The following is a 17,718-nucleotide window of genomic DNA, read 5'->3' on the forward strand; positions in this document are numbered from 1 at the left end:
AACTAAAATTGTGTTTGAACAGATTATGCCACTTTCCTCAATACCCTCAAATGTCCCCCCTTAAAGCCAGAACAGAATCTAATCCTTATCAGAGTGTTTCCGGTCCTAGATGATCTGCCTCTGGTCAGCTTGTCATTCCCACGTATCCTATTCTCCATATGCTCATGTGCAGCACATGCTCATGAGAATATGAGCACGTGAGAATAAGCTCATATGCATAATCTCCAGTTGCTCATATGCTTCAAGGCATACAATCATCCCATGGTATCCATTGGGGATTGGTTATAGGATCCTCTGTGGGTACCAGAACTCACGGATGCTCAAGGCTTTTACATAAAATGGCATATTACACTCAACCCTCGGAATCAGCAGCTTCAGCAAATTCAACCTACCATGGATATGGAGGGCCCGCCGTCCTAGCATCAGTGCTGGTTTCCTCAGGTGCTAGATTCATTCCTAACTCATGACTTGCATTCTTTCTGCTTGGAAAGCTCTTTCCTCACGTATTCGCATAGCTTGCTCTCTCTCTTTATTCAGCTATCTTCTCAAATATCACCTTTCTAGAGATGACTTCTCTGGTAATCATAACTAAAATAATACCCTCTCATAACTAGGCATTCCTCATTTTTTTTTTTTACCCTATATGGTTTTAATATACATCTGACATGATGTATCCTATGTGTTCTATCCAACATAGGAAAGTCAGTTTCATGAGAATCGGAATTCTCTTAACAAGGGCAGGAACTATTTCTTCAGCATTTGGAAAAATTTCTGGCACCAGCTGAGTCTTTAATTAGTGTTTGTTAAATCATTGACAAGAGACAGATCTATATAAATGAACTCAATCCCAAGCGTTCCTACCTTCTGTAAGGGTAAAAACAATCTCTTTGGAGGAAAAGACAGAAGGTACATTAAAAGTAAATATATATATATATATATATATATATATATATATATATATATACACACACATCAAATATAAAGTTTCTACACTGAAAAGGACTGCAAAGCCTCACTGTTAAATAACATGTGCTATAGAAAATGTATGCTGTCCTTCTGATGCAGACGTAGTGGTTGACAGCGGGGAGGGAGCAAAAATCTCTGAGGCTTCTACATTGTGAAAATGTTTTATTGAGGAAGGACTAAATTTAGACCTTACAAGACTGATAAAATTCAGAGACTTCCCTGGTGGTCTGGTGGTTAGCACTTGGTGCTTCCAATGCAGGGGCTGTGGGTTTGATCCCTGGTTGGAGAACTAAGGGGCTTCCCAGGTGGCTCAGTGGTAAAGAATCAGCCTGTCAATGCAGGAGACATAAGAGACACAGGCTTGATCCCTGGTTGGGGAAGATCCTCTGGAGAAGGAAATGGCTACCCACTCCAGTATTCTTGCCAGGAGAATTCCATGGGCAGAGAAGTCTGCTGTGCTACAGTCCATGGTGTCACAAAGAGTCTCATGCAATTTAGTGACTGAGCACAGCACAGCGGGGAACCAAGCTTCCATATGCCACGAGGCCAAAAACATTAGAAAAAAAGAGCAAAACTGATTGGTAAGATTCAGCTAAGAGCATAGAAGTTGGAAGGGTACTGTAGAAGAAGGGATCTGAGAGGAAAATGGCGTGGGAGAAAGAACAGGAATGCAGGGAAGAGCTGAGTTCTGAAGCAGTCTGGGAAATACAGAGAGTGTGCACTGGTGGTTTAGATGGCATGCTGGAAAGGAGATTTAAGCTAGATAGAAAGAACCTGTGACTGTCTTTCATACCTTTCTTTCACAAAAATTATTTGGATATTACCACCTTTCTGTCCATTTAGTCTCTCACCCTCTAGCAGGTAATCATCTCTCCCAATATCATTAACATATAGCTGCAAAAACATCCTAACACAGTGCTACAAACTATCAAAATTTCATGCAGGTGAAATCCTAATAGCCTTATAACTTAGCTAATTTTCAAATAACATCCCCATAATATCACCAACAGTATGATAAGAACCTGAGTTTCAAGTTGGGAAACTATGACATGAAATGTTAATGACTTTTATAAAGTCACGCTATAAATTATTTTGTCTGCTTTCAAAAACGACTACATTGCCAAATGGAACCAGAAAGCATGGCAACATTATTATATTTAGCTTACTATTTCACATTATTTTATATTATTGGAGTATAATTACTTTACAATGTTTTGTTACTTTCTGTTGTACAACAAAGTGAATCAGCTATATATATACACATATTCCCTCCTTCTTGATTACCCCTCCCACCTCTCCCATCCCACCACTCTCGGTCATCACACAGCACCGAGCTGAGCTCCGTGTACTATACAGCAGCTTCCCATTAGTTATCTATTTTATACATGGTAATGTATAAATGCAAAATAATAGAGGAAAACAACGGAATGGGAAAGACTAGAGATCTCTTTAAGAAAATTAGAGATACCAAGGGAACATTTCATGCAAAGATGGGCTCGATAAAGGACAGAAATGGTATGGACCTAACAGAAACAGAAGATATTAAGAAGAGATGGCAAGAATACACAGAACTGTACAAAAAGGATCTTCACGACCTGGATAATCACGATGGTGTGATCACTCATCTAGAGCCAGACATCTTGGAATGTGAAGTCAAGTGGGCCTTAGAAAGCATCACTATGAACAAAGCTAGTGGAGGTGATGGAATTCCAGTAGAGCTATTTCAAATCCTGAAAGATGATGCTGTGAAAGTGCTGCACTCAATCTGCCAGCAAATTTGTAAAGCTCAGCAGTGGCCATAGGACTGGAAAAGGTCAGTTTTCATTCCAATCCCAAAGAAAGGCAATGCCAAAGAATGCTCGAACTACCGCACAATTGCTAGGAATGTAATGTTCAAAATCCTCCAAGTCCGGCTTCAGCAATATGTGAACCGTGAACTTCCTGATGTTCAAGCTGGTTTTAGAAAAGGCAGAGGAACCAGAGATCAAATTGCCAACATCTGCTGGATCATGGAAAAAGCAGTAGAGTTCCAGAAAAACATCTATTTCTGCTTTCTTGACTATGCCAAAGCCTTTGACTGTGTGGATCACAATAAACTGTGGAAAATTCTGAAAGAGATGGGAATACCAGACCACTTGACCTGCCTCTTGAGAAATCTGTATGCAGGTCAGGAAGCAACAGTTAGAACTGGACATGGAACAAGACTGGTTTCAAATAGGAAAAGGAGTACGTCAAGGCTGTATATTGTCATGGTGCTTATTTTACTTCTATGCAGAGTACATCATGAGAAACGCTGGACTGGAAGAAACACAAGCTGGAATCAAGATTGCTGGGAGAAACATCAATAATCTCAGATATGCAGATGACACCACCCTTATGGCAGAAAGTGAAGAAGAACTAAAAAGCCTCTTGATGAAAGTAAAAGAGGAGAGTGAAAAAGTTGGCTTAAAGCTCAACTTTCAGAAAACGAAGATCATGGCATCTGGTCCCATCACTCCATGGGAAATAGATGGAGAAACAGTGGAAACAGTGTCAGACTTTGTTTTTTGGGGCTCCAAAATCACTGCAGATGGTGATTGTAGCCATGAAATTAAAAGACGCTTACTCCTTGGAGGAAAAGTTAAGACCAACCTAGATAGCATATTCAAAAGCAGAGACATTAATTTGCCGACTAATGTCTGTCTAGTCAAAGCTATGGTTTTTCCAGTAGTCATGTATGGATGTGAGAGTTGGACTTGAAGAAGGCTGAGCACTGAAGAATTGATGCTTTTGGACTGTGGTGTTGGAGAAGACTCTTGAGAGCCCCTTGGACTACAAGGAGATCCAACCAGGCCATTCTGAAGGAGATCAGCCCTGGGATTTCTTTGGAAGGAATGATGCTGAAGCTGAAACTCCAGTACTTTGGCCACCTCATGCGAAGAGTTGACTCATTGGAAAAGACTCTGATGCTGGGAGGGATTGTGGGCAGGAGGAGAAGGGGACAACAGAGGATGAGATGGCTGGATGGCATCCCTGACTCGATGGACACGAGTCTGAGTGAACTCCAGGAGTTGGTGATGGACAGGGAGGCCTGGTGTGCTGCGATTCATGGGGTTGAAGAGTCAGACATGACTGAGCGACTGAACTGAACTGAACTGACTGAACTGAATGTATAAATATTAATGCTACTCTCTCAATTTGTCTCACCCTGCTATTTCATATTTTAGACAGTGTGGGAAACATATCATACCTGTAGGTCTCTGTAAATTCTTTTGTACTAAAATTCTTCTCAGAGTACCATCCATGGCTGCCTCTTCTATGTGGGAGTGGTCCCCAACAACAGTCCAGTACATCATCCTGGAGAGATAGATCAAGTTGATTAGCCTGGTGACAGTGCTGGCACAGCCCCAAACAAGGTCTGAAAAGATCCTGTGCATTTGAATCACCTTAGAGTCCCTGATAAAGGGACTAACTCTAAATGTACAGCGTAGAGACCTCCAAGAGATGGCCATAGGAATCAAGGTTTTTAAATAGTCATACACTAGTCCCTGATAGCACAGCTGTTAAAGAATCCCCCTGCAATGCGAGAGACCTGGGTTCAGTCCCTGGGTTGGGAAGATCCCCTGGAGAAGGGAAAGGCTACTCACTCCAGTATTCTGGCCTGGAGAATTCCAGGGACAGTATAGTCTATGGGGTCACAAAGAGTCGGACACGACTGAGCGACTTTCACTCGCTCACTCACACTAGTGTTAGTCTCTCAGTTGTGTCCGATTCTTTGCAACCCCATGGACTGTAGCCCACCAGGCTCCTCTATCCATGGAATTTTCCAGGTATGAATACTAGAGTGGGTTGCCATTTCCTTCCCCAGGGGATCTTCCTGATCCACGAATCGAACCCAGGGCTCCTGCATTGCAGGCAGATTCTTTACCAACTGAGCTATGAGGGAAGCCCGTATTTCTTACTAAAATTTGAGAGTTACTGTTTAACAGGATAAACTGTAGTTCACTTGATTCCCAAAGCTCAATTTTGAAAATTTCTTTAGAAGAAGAATATCTCTAACACTTGAAACAATCTTCTTATTGTGACAGAATTCATTTTACCATGGTTGATACATCAATATGTTTTCTTTTATGATAAAGTAACTATTTTCTCAAACAGAAATAATTTTCTCACTTAGAAGATACCACACTGCATAATTCTATTAAGTAAACAATTGCTTCTTTTTACACAGGATTTAATGATCCACTTTATGGATGATTAGGAGTTTTATTTAACATTTCCTTATTTCTTTTTTGGCCACTGCTTATAAATGAAAAATAAAATAATAAAAAAGAAAAACAAATCAAGTAAAATAAAGGACATATTTGTATTAAATTTTTAAAGTTTGTTTATATACATGCTTTCATTTTTTATTACCAGAAATAGCCAAAATCACTAACACTCTACACTTAAAATGGTTAAACATTATATGTAACATCTCAAAAAATCAGTTTTTAGATTAACAATAGTGGTTACACTTTTCATATCAGTTTCATTAATCTGAATGTACACATAACATATACAGACAACTAAATGTATAAAGTACATTTATACAACTGTTCAGAGAAAAACACAAAATTTTCACCACCATTTGGTATGAAAAGGACATTCTTTTTTCTATAACGCATAGAGGGATTTTCATAAGTCTTGTGACTCTATTATATGTTGAACACTCACCCAGAGACAACACTATAGAACACAGGTGGGACAATCTCTAAAAATGGATAGTCATATCAAGAAACATCAATAACTAAGTTATTAACCTACCCTCTTTTAGGATTTACAGCAATGGCATAGGGTTCTCCAGCCATATTTGTTAAGAGTCTGGTACAGTTGGGGCCACTCAGCTGCCCTACGTTGATAGAGTACCTCAGACTGGTCCAGTGAGTAGTGTAGTAACTGAACCAGTGCATTCGAGAATGGTCAGTCCAATAGATATTTCCAGCAACCCAGTCAACTGCAATGTCCCTGGGCCTTCTAAATTCAGGACACTAGAAGAAAGCAAAACAACAAACCACAGTATTGCCAAAAGCAAATTGGTGGAGTTTTCTGTATCTATATATTGAGATTATTTGGGAGTCATATTAATATGATCAGGTATTAATTAGTATATAGATTTTTAAACATACTTTATTGTTACTTTTTATAGGTATATAATTTCACAAGTCCTAAGTATACAGTTCATTGGAATTTTACCTATCACTGCCTCTGTTTAACTACCATAGTGTTAGAATATTTCCAGAACTGTAGAAGGTTCACTTATGATATCTACCAGTTAGTATTTCTCTTAGAATAAGCATTATTCTAATGTCTAACGTCATAGATTAGTTTAAACAAATTCACATAAACATCATCATACTCTTCAATTCCTGATCTTGATTCAACATCATGTCCCTGTATCCATATTGTTCTGTATGTCCGTTATTAATTGTTTTTATTTCTGGATAATATTTAATTTCATGAATATATATCAAGTTGCTTACTGTTGTACTGGTATTATTTATTTTGTTTGTTAATAATTTTAGGCTGTTACAATAAAAATTATGAATATTCCTGTATGTATCTTTTGGTGGACATGAACTCTCATTTTATAGAAAATTTAATAAGAAATACTGTAGATGGTGACTGCAGCCATGAAATTAAAAGACGCTTATTCCTTGGAAGAAAAGTTATGACCAACCTAGGTAGCATATTCAAAAGCAGAGACATTACTTTGCCGACTAAGGTCCATCTAGTCAAGGCTATGGTTTTTCCTGTGGTCATGTATGGATGTGAGTTGGACTGTGAAGAAGGCTGAGCGCTGGAGAATTGATGCTTTTGATCTGTGGTGTTGGAGAAGACTCTTGAGAGTCCCTTGGACTGCAAGGAGATCCAACCAGTCCATTCTGAAGGAGATCAGCCCTGAGATTTCTTTGGAAGGAATGATGCTAAAGCTGAAACTCCAGTACTTTGGCCACCTCATGCGAAGAGTTGACTCATTGGAAAAGACTCTGATGCTGGGAGGGATTGGGGGCAGGAGGAGAAGGGGACAACAGAGGATGAGATGGCTGGATGGCATCATTGACTTGATGGATGTGAATCTGAGTGAACTCCGGGAGTTGGTGATGGACAGGGAGGCCTGGCGTGCTGCGATTCATGGGGTGGCAAAGAGTCAGACACAACTGAGAGACTGAACTGAACTGAACTGAGAACTATTGAAGCTTAAGGTATACATATGTTTGCTTGAATAGATAGGGTTAGAATTTTCTTTCAAAGGATCTCTACCAATATTCACTCTTTTCAGCAATTTAATAAAGTTCCAGCTGCTCTGCATCCTTACCATATATAATTTGATTTAAAATTGAAAAAGAATGTTAATATAAATTGGCACATTTAGAGAGATGCTAGATTAAAATGTCTTTTGAGGAAACTTACAAACTCTGTCATTTATATTAGATCTGCTAGCTTAGATTTTCTGTGTAATAGTATATTACTGGGTTATTGTGACACAAAGGTAAGAGAGTTCATTGGGAACAGACAGCAAGGAAAATAACGTATGCTCTGTGCCTTTCAATTAACGTGATCACTTTGAGCTGAAGCTAGTGTAATAATTAATTTGACATGGTCGGGTTTATTGTGCATAGCCAAAAGTGAGAAGGAATTCTCAGGGGTATTCTATCAACACTAGAAACAATTATTTGAAGGTGATTATAACTAGACATGTCATCAATGCGTAAAAGCATCGTTAAGACCTGGTAACAAGTGGAAATGTGGGTTTTTAACAGATGACTGTTTCTTCTGTGTTTTACTAGTGAGCACATTTTGTTAAATTGTGCTTGGGTTAAAAGCAAACAGACTGAACTTCTCAAAAAGAACAAGAGATGCCAAGAAACAAGAATTGCAAGTCACCATCTGCTGTGTGATTACTGAGATCTTAAGGAAGGAAAATATGGCTCAAATTAAACATAGAACCTTTAGAAATTTCTAATGACCTTTATTATTAGTCTTTTCACTGACTGATTTAAAAACTAAACTTTTGAAATATTACAGTACCTTATTTCTCTACTCTAAGAGTAAATACTATCCATCTACACAGTGATATCTCATAGCTACCTAAAGTTAAATGAAAAGTACTCTGAAATACAACATAATCTAAACATTCCATACAAATAATATTTATAAATGGATAAAATATAAAGATTTATCCTAGCCGAACCACAAAATAATTTTCAAGTGTTTCAGTATCATTTAAGTTAAATGAAATTGCTGTTTTTGATTTGGCAGTATTTAAAAGTAAATTTATCAACAAATGGTGTGGACATGTCAATGTAAATCTTAAATCTATAAACATGAGAGACAATAGGAGAAAATAACCATTATGAACTGTATAAAGCCTCTTGGAGCATATTTATCTTTTTTAACACCACTGGAGCAATCTTTTACCATGCATTTGTCCAGCATGAACATAGAAGAATACCCTATTTTGCCTTTGATGGTGGTTGGTGGATTAGTTGCTAAGTTGTGTCCTATTCTTGAGACTCCATGGACTATAGACCATGAGGATCCTCTGTCCATGAGATTCCCCAGGCACAAATGCTAGAGTGGCTTGTCATTTCCTTCTCCAGGAGATATTCCCAACCCAGGGATAGAACCTGAGTCTCCTGCATTGCAGGCAGATTCTTTATTGACTGAGCCAACAGGGAAGCCCAAATTTGCCTTTATAAAGTGTCAATATACTATATGATTTTTCTGTCCTAGTGCTATCCTTGCTAAATAGGACATATTTTATGCAAAGTTCCACCTTTTAATTTTAATATTTTCATTTTGTTTCACTCATGCTCAAAAAAGGGCTGGTTATCTTTCCATTCTATATTTATATTCCTGTTCTGCTAACAGTTAAAATCTCAAATTCCTAATGATCATGGAACATTCAGAAGTCTATTTTGTCATACTTTTCAGAAAAGCTGGCTGGTGAAAATTCTATTAATGGTGAATTCCAAGAGGATATATAGAATTTAGGTCACATTACTAGAATAAATGTTACTTTTAAATGCTGAACACAAGATACTGATGAGTTATAGAGCCATTTAAATCCATATAGTTATTCTCTGGTTCCTTGATCAAGGAATCTCTAATGTCATTCCCGTATCAACTAAGGTAGTTAGAATATTGAGTAAAGGATGGTCACACCCAATAAATTCAGCCTAAAGTGACAAGATGAATCATCAGTTACAAGGTGATTCTCAGGGAATTATGGCAACCAGGTGAAGATGTTACTAGGTATTCATCCTTAATGACTCATAACATACTGAATGCTCAGTAATTCTCAACACTGAAAAGAGCAAGATTGAACAAAGGATGAACAACAAGCAGACAGAAAAAAGATGGTCTTATTGTTAGTGAAACTGTGGCCAAATTAGGAAATCATCTTTATAGTGAGTTCTATAGAAATAAATAATCCCTTTCTATTGCTCATGGCTTGACCAGGATTGCATTGAAAGTGAAAGTGAAAGTTGCTCAGTCGTGTCAGACTCTTTGCGACCCCATGGACTATACAGTCCATGGAATTCTCCAGGCCAGAGTGCTGGAGTAGGTAGTCTTTCCCTTCTTCAGGGGATCCTCCCAACCCAGGGATTGAACCCAGGTCTCCCACATTGCAGGCAGATGGATTCTTTACCAACTGAGCCCCAAGGGAAACCCAAGAATACTGGAGTCCTTCTCCAGCGGGTCTTCCTGACCCAGGAATTGAACTGGGGTCTCCTGCATTGCAGGCAGATTCTTTACCAACTTTCCCATCAGGGAAGCCCAATAGGGAGGATTGTGTTAGTCATCTAAAAGGGAATCTCGTATTGAATGAATGCTGGTTGGAGAGCGGAAGGCAAATTGCTGGTGGGTCTTATGGAGAAGTTCAAAATCAATCAGGTAAACACAAAAAGTGGGAAAACACAGGAAAAGTAAACTGAGGTTCTTGGTCTATATTGGAGACTGAAATGAATAACAAAATCAGGATGGTTATGCCATTTGTCTCGAAAGAGACTGAAAAACAACCAAACACATCAGATTGGAAGCATGAAGAGAATATGAAACTCTAATTTGCCTCTTTGGCTCCCACTCTAGACAGACCAATGAACTAGAGGCACTAATGCAATATGTTGTGTTTAAGAGATTGCAGAGGCGTGTGGTTACCCAGACAACAAACAGCATTTCTCATCTTTTGCACAAAGTAGAAGACACATTTTGATGGCTTTCTCCAGACAAATGATTTCTTTCCTAATAAGCTCTCTAAATACACAGCCAAAGTTTTGAGTCCTGAGGCATTCTTCTTTATAGAGATATATTAGTTGAATGAATGAAATGCTTAAATCTTGCCAAAAAATTGGCAGCTTGATTGTAACACAATTAGAGGTTACTGCTTTAAACTACTAATCCTTTATAGCTGCAGAATGTAAGGTATCTGTCACAGTGCCAGCTTCAGTAAACTAAAAATATAAGTCACTAAAGACATTTGTTTTAAATCGAGGAAAGAGGAAAACCTATGAAAGGAGAATTAAAACATTTGAACTGTGGAAATACTGTCTTTTTTAAAACAAAATTCCTATAGTTAGCAATATAATTTGAGAGAATATAGTTAACACAAGGATAGATTGAAGTTGCCACATATTTCATTTGTTCCCGATCTTTCACCTTTGTGTACATACAAGAAAATTCAGTTCATTTTGATAAAGTTAATTATCCCCTGATGCAATGCTAGTAAAACACAAATATAACAACACTGTAAGGAACTCGTGCGTGTGGTGGGATGGGGATGGGGGTATCCATATGTAATGCTAAGATTATTTACATTTTTGGTTCACAAAATGTGAATCAGATTAAATTCTCATAAATTAGTCAATAACACATTGCAGGCAGATTCTTTACCATCTGAGCCACCAGGGATGCCCAAGAATACTGGAGTGGATAGCCTATCCCTTCTCCAAGGGATCTTCCTGACCCAGGAATTGAACCAGGTCCTCTTGCATTGCAGGCATATTCTTACCAGCTGAGCTACCAGGGAAGCCCAATAATAAAGTAAGGACTACACATATTCTGAACATTACTAAATTCCACAGCTTAGTAATAGTCTACAATACTTAGATAATTGTTATTTCAATCAAGTTCATACAACAATGGAGAAACCCTCCCTCCAAAACCCCAAAATGTTATATTTAAGAGCTAGAATATGTATGAATTCTTAAATCATTTCAGAGATGAAACTTCTGCTTCTATCAGCAATCTATTCTTAAGAAAAGATCATTTCAATCTGAATATTTATAAGGCTTAATTGTAAAGACTGTTTCAATTTTAATAATTTTACTACAATTTGTAGCATTTATCTACACTAAAGTGAAAATGTAAGCGAAAATTGCTCAGTCGTGTCCGATTGTTTGCAAACCGATGGACTATACAGTCCATGGAATTCTCCAGGACAGAATACTGAAGTGGGTAGCTTTTCCCTTCTCCAGGGGATCTTCCCAACCCAGGGATCGAACCCAGGTCTCCCACATTACAGGCAGATTCTTTACCAGCTGAGCCACAAGGGTCTACACTAGGACTACATCAACCTGGCATAAGCTCTGTTATAGGAAAAGGAAACCAAATAAAAGTAAATAATTCTCAGACAGTATCCAGAAAGTAACAAATCTGTCTTTGGATATCAGGGTGAATATTGTATGTGATTTATCATTTTTAAAACATACTCAGTGTTCTTTAAACTTACTTGTTGTGATCTACCACCTACCTACCATAAATAACAAAACTGAGTCAAAACTTTCAATTGAACTACCAGCTAAACAAAAGATATCATGGAACCTAGAAAACAACATATTTGGAATCAGAAAGTTGGTTTAAGAACTAGTCCTAGTTTCTCCATAAATGAGGAAAGTGAAATTGAAGGTGTTAGCAATTCAGTCATATCTGACTCTTTGTGACCCCATGGACTGTACCCCACCAGGCTCCTTTGTCCATAAAATTCTCCAGGCAAGAACAATGGGGTGGGTTGCCATTTCCTTCTCCAGGGAAACTTTCTGACCCAGGGATTGAACCTGAGTCTCCTGCATTGCAGGTAGAGTCTTTGCTATCTGAGTCACCTGGGAAGCCCATAAATTATATGGCATATAAAAATAAAGGCTTTGGATCAGATGACCTGTAAAAGTGTTTAAAACATTATCCATTCTGTATAAACCTTGAAGTGAAGTGAAGTCGCTCAGTCGTGTCCAACTCTTTGCAACCCCATGGACAGTGGCCTATCAGGCTCCTCTGTCCATGGGATTTTCCAGGCAAGAATACTGGAGTGGGCTTCCATTTCCTTCTCCAGGGGATCTTCCCAACCCACGAATCGAACTCAGGTCTCCTGCGTTGCAGACAGACGCTGCTTTACCGTCTGAGCCACCAGGGATGCATTTAATGCTAAGTATGAATTTTATGCATTAGTCAGTAAGCAAAAAATTTGTTGGTACTTATGGGGGCAATTTTGACATCATCTCCCTATGTGAGTAACCTGAAATTAAGAAGACAAGGTGCCTTCTGATAGTTAATTTCTTTTTCCTGATGGTTACAATTTAAATAAGCACAACAACTGAGATGAAAATTAGAGCTATCTGAAAGAACAGGCTACAAAATGGTAGGTTTAGCACTTAATTACAATAAACTGTGGAAAATTCTGAAAGAGATGGGAATACCAGACCACCTGAATGCCTTTTGAGAAATCTGTATGCAGGCCAGGAAGCAACAGTTAGAACTGGACATGGAACAACAGACTAGTTCCAAATAGGAAAAGGAGTACGTCAAGGCTGTATAGTGTTACCCTGCTTATTTAACTTCTATGAAGAGTACATCATGAGAAATGCTAGACTGGAAGAAGCACAAGCTGGAATCAAGATTGCTGGGAGAATTATCAATAACCTCAGATATGCAGATGACACCACCCTTATGGCAGAAAGTGAAGAAGAACTAAAAAGCCTCTTGATGAAAGTAAAAGAGGAGAGTGAAAAGTTGGCTTAAAGCTCAACATTCAGAAAATAAAGATCATGGCATCTGGTCCTATCACTCCACGGGAAATAGATGGAGAAACAGTGGAAACAGTGTCAGACTTTGTTTTGGGGGGGCTCCAAAATCACTGCAGATGGTGATTGCAGCCATGAAATTAAAAGACGCTTACTCCTTGGAAGAAAAGTTAAGACCAACCTAGATAGCATATTCAAAAGCAGAGACATTACTTTGCTGACTAAGGTCTTTCTAGTCAAGGCTATGGTTTTTCCAGTAGTCATGTATGGATGTGAGAGCTGGACTGTGAAGAAGGCTGAACTGAACTGAACTGAACTGATGGGAATAACAGTCCACCTTATCTGTCTCCTGAGAAACCTGTATGCAGGTCAAGAAACAACAGTTATAATCAGACATGGAATAACAGACTGTTCAAAACTGGGAAAGCAGTACAACAAGGCTGAATATTGTCACCATGATTATTTAACCTATATGCAGAGTACATCTTGTGAAATGCCAGGCTAGCTGAAGTTCAAGCTGGAATCAAGACTATTGGTAGAAATATCAACAAGCTCAGATATGCAGATGATAGCACTCTAGCGGCAGAGAGTAAAGAGGAACTAAAGAGCCTCTTGATGAAGGTGAAAGTGGAGGTTGAAAAAGCTGGCTTAAAACTGAACATTCAAAAAATGAAGATCATGGATGGCATCTGGTCCCATCACTTCATGGCAAATAGAAGGGGGAAAAGAGTGACATATTTTATTTTCCTGGGCTCCAAAATCTCAGCAGACAGTAAATGCAGCCATGGAATTAAAAGATGCTCACTCCTTTGAAGGAAAACTATGACAAACCTAGATAGCATATTAAAAAGTAGACATTGTTTTGCCAGCAAAGATCCATCTAGTCAAAACTATGGCTTTTCCAGTAGTCATGTATGGATGTGAGAGTTGGACCATAATGAAGGCTGAGAACCAAAGAATTGATATTTTTCAATTGTGGTGCTAGAGAAGACTCTTCAGAATTCCTTGAATGCAAGTCAATCCTAAAGGAAATTAACCCTGAATATTCACTAGAAAGACTGATGCTGAAGCTAAAACCCCAACCCTTTGGCCACCTTACAGGTAAAGCTGACTCATTAGAAAAGACCCTGATGCTGAGAAAGACTGAAGCCAAGAGGAGAAGAGAGCAACAAAGGATAAGAGAACTGGATAGCATCAGTGACTCAGTGGACATGAGTTTGAGCAAACTGTCAGCGATAGTGAAGGACAGGGACGCCTGGCATGCTGAGTTCATGGGGTCGCAAAGACTTGGACACAACTTTTGGACTGAACAACAAGAAAGATTGTAAAGTTAAGTTGCATTATTGTAAGTGAAACATAATCTATTTATGGCTGGAAAAATGTGTTTTTGAGGGTATTTGCATACTCTTATGGGAGAAGGTGGAAGGGGTATGTTGGGAGATGAGGCTAAACATCATGGAGAGGTTTGTAAGACCATGATTTTTCAATGGAAAGGTTTAAGAAGGGAGATAAGATGCTGAGGTTTTATTATAAGATTATTCTGTCTGTGCTATAATGAATGGCTTGGCACTGGGGAACAAGGGGATACCAGAAACTCTGCTGCTGCCGCTAAGTCGCTTCAGTCGTGTCCGACTCTGCGCGACCCCATAGACGGCAGCCCATGAGGCTCCCCCATCCCTGGGATTCTCCAGGCAAGAACACTGGAGTGGGTTGCCATTTCCTTCTCCAACGCATGAAAGTGAAAAGTGGAAGTGAAAGTGAATTCGCTCAGTCGTGTCCGACTCTTAGCGATCCCATGGACTGCGGCCCACCAGGCTCCTCCGTCCATGGGATTTTCCAGGCAAGAGTGCTGGAGTGGGGTGCCATTGCCTTCTCTGACCAGAAACTCAGATGAGGTTTATTCAATGGACTCCAGAGGAAAGATTGTGAAATTTTAATCTAGGCTTTTATGAAACAAAAGTGGATAAAAATGATACATATATGGAGGTAAATTTATTTAACCTTGTGATAAATTGAATACCAAAGATGAGAAGCATAACTTGTAAAGGATAACTTTCAAGATTGATATGCTATTGTCATGTATCCCCAAGATTTTCAATTAATTTATTGCTTCTAATTTAAAAAGTGTATCTACTTCATAACTGATCTTGTTCTAAGTGCTAGTATTATAGTAGTAGAATAGGAAAAAAGAAAACTGCCACTGCTTCTGGATATTTATTTATAGTGAGGTGAGACAGATAATAGGCTTATTAATGAATAAATTATGTGGCAGTAGAAAAGTACTATGGAAATGCAAAAGAGCAGGGCATTGAGGATCCCAGGACGGGAATGGGGTAATAGATTGCAATTATCAGTAAGTTATGCATTCAGATGACATTTAAACAAAGATTTGGAGGAGTTTAGGAATTGAATCATGTAGGATATCTGGCTGAAAGGCATTTTAGGGCAAAAGACCATTTTAGGAAAGGCCTTACTTTAGTAGGTAGTGATGGGTTTGAGAAATAGCAAAGCTTCCCTGGAGAAGAGTGAGTTAAGGGGAAAGTAGTGGAAGATAATCAGAGAAGTAACAGGAGACCAGATCTTTTAAATCCTTAAGAGTTGTTGGGAGAATTTCAGTCTTTTCAATGGAAAACCATTGAACATTTTTGATTGAAGATGTGATGTGATTTATGCTTTATACACAGCATTCTGGTTATTGTTTTGTGAATCATAAGGATAGCAAAGAGATCAATTAGGAGGTTATTGCATTCATTCAGAAGAAAGGTGAAAGTGGTTCAAAACTATATCCTTGCAGTCAAGTTGATATTACGGTAATCAGCTCCTAGACATACTTTGAAGGTGCATTCAATAATATTGTCTGACTATGGAGTTATGAAAGAAGCAGAGGGGCCAGCAATGCCTCTAAGATTTTCACTTTGAGCACCCGGAAAACTGAGTTGCCATTAAATGACAATGGGGAAGCAGATTTTGTGGATCATATGAGAAGTTTATTTTTAGGCATGCGTGCTATTCTGGGGAGTTTGTTTGTTTGTTTTAACATCCAAAAGGAAAAATAAGCAGTTAGATAGAGCCTGATATCAATTAGGCAATTTTTAGCATGTGATTTTCTGTTAAACCATGAACTCTATTAGGAAGTGAGGAAGATAGAAAGAAGAGGATCATGGTCAAAGCCTGGGCATTCCAATACTAAAAGGAAAGGAGAAAAGGATCTGGCCAAAGATGCTGAGAGGTGAGGAAAGGGAGAGAACAATAAAAGAATAATTGTACTGTTGATTCATCTCAGAACTATTTTGTACTAGTTATTATTACATCAAATGAAGTAATAAACAAAAAGAGCTACTTAAAGGTTAACTGGACAGACTCTTACTGTTACTATGCAGAAAAAGATTTCTCAACTCTGGCACTATTGGTGTTTTGGTCAGAATACTTCCTTGCTGTGAGGAGCTAATTTATTCCTTGTAGGGTGTTAGGCATCCTCCCTGGCCTCTACTCACTTGATGCCAGCAGCAGTTCTCAACACTGAGAATCAGAAATGTCTTCAGACATTACCAAACGTCCTCTGGGGTGAAAGATCATCGCTGGTGGAGAACCGCTGATGTGGAACTACTGAATGCTCTCTGACGATGCCTCTCCTTCCATGACTCGAAGTATTTTTCAAGATCCTTAATGAATTTCTGTTTTCAGATTTTTTGAACACTCCTTTGTTTTCCTTTACTTGATCTTTCAGCAGTATGCTAGAAATATAACCAAAACTTCCTTTTCAAAACACTTTTTTTTTCTCTCTTTTAGTTTCTGTGATTCTACATTCTCTTGTTTTATCCTAATGCACTGGCTGATTCTTGCCATCATTTTAATCTGGTCTCAGAGCTTGGTTCCAGTTTCTTCTTAATTTCCCTTGGTAATCTAACCTGGTTTGATGGTTATAGATATCCCTTCAATTTTTCTATTCCTTAATGCAATTCCAGTCCAGAGATCTAAGAGACAGCTTTGACTACATCACTGCAAACCTGACATTCTCATTGGATCTCTTACTGAACTTAGCATAACTAAAACCAAACCCACACTTTTCCATTTTCAGTTCAGTTCAGTTCAGCTCAGTTGTTCAGTCATGTCCGACTCTTTGTGACCCCATGAGTCACAGCACACCAGGCTTTCCTGTCCATCACCAACTCCCAGAGTCTACTTAAACTCATGTCCATCAAGTCTGTGATGCCATCCAGCCATCTCATCCTCTGTCATCCCCCTCTCCTGCCCCCAATCCCTACCAGCATCAGGGTCTTTTCCAATGAATCAACTCTTCACATGAGGTGGCCAAAGTATTGGAGTTTCAGCTTTAGCATCAGTCCTTCCAATGAACACCCAGGACTGATCTCCTTTAGGATGGATTGGTTGGACCTCCTTGCAGTCCATTTTCAGGATCCTTCAAATTATACAATCCAGGAAACCAGGTGTCAGTCTGGAATCCTTTCTGTCCTCATTTTTCACATTCATTCCATTTGCAAACACTCTTTTCTTTAAGATTCTACTCACCACCTTTCACTTCATTGAAACTATAATACAGCAACATACCACCATTTCTATGGGAGCATATCCCTTCTATGTGGCCTCCTTCTGTTATAGTCTTTTCTCCCACCAAATCCATTATCCACATAAAAAACAAGAGTTGTCTTAGATATAAGTAAGATGGCATTACTTCCTTCTCATTTCCTAAGTC

At 38.8% G+C, this 17,718-nt stretch overlaps 1 protein-coding gene across 1 annotated transcript in view; it reads right to left on the bottom strand.

The window, feature by feature from the left end:
- LRP1B (LDL receptor related protein 1B) overlaps nucleotides 1–17,718 on the bottom strand; it is a 2,198,408-nt gene that overhangs the window by 134,524 nt on the left and 2,046,166 nt on the right. The window contains 2 exon segments of the mRNA XM_018062463.1: nucleotides 4,196–4,302; nucleotides 5,752–5,975. Of these exon segments, the coding sequence (XP_017917952.1) occupies nucleotides 4,196–4,302; nucleotides 5,752–5,975 (331 nt within the window).

The sequence above is a fragment of the Capra hircus genome, chromosome 2 (genome assembly GCF_001704415.2).
Source record: "Capra hircus breed San Clemente chromosome 2, ASM170441v1, whole genome shotgun sequence".
Lineage (NCBI taxonomy): Eukaryota > Metazoa > Chordata > Mammalia > Artiodactyla > Bovidae > Capra > Capra hircus.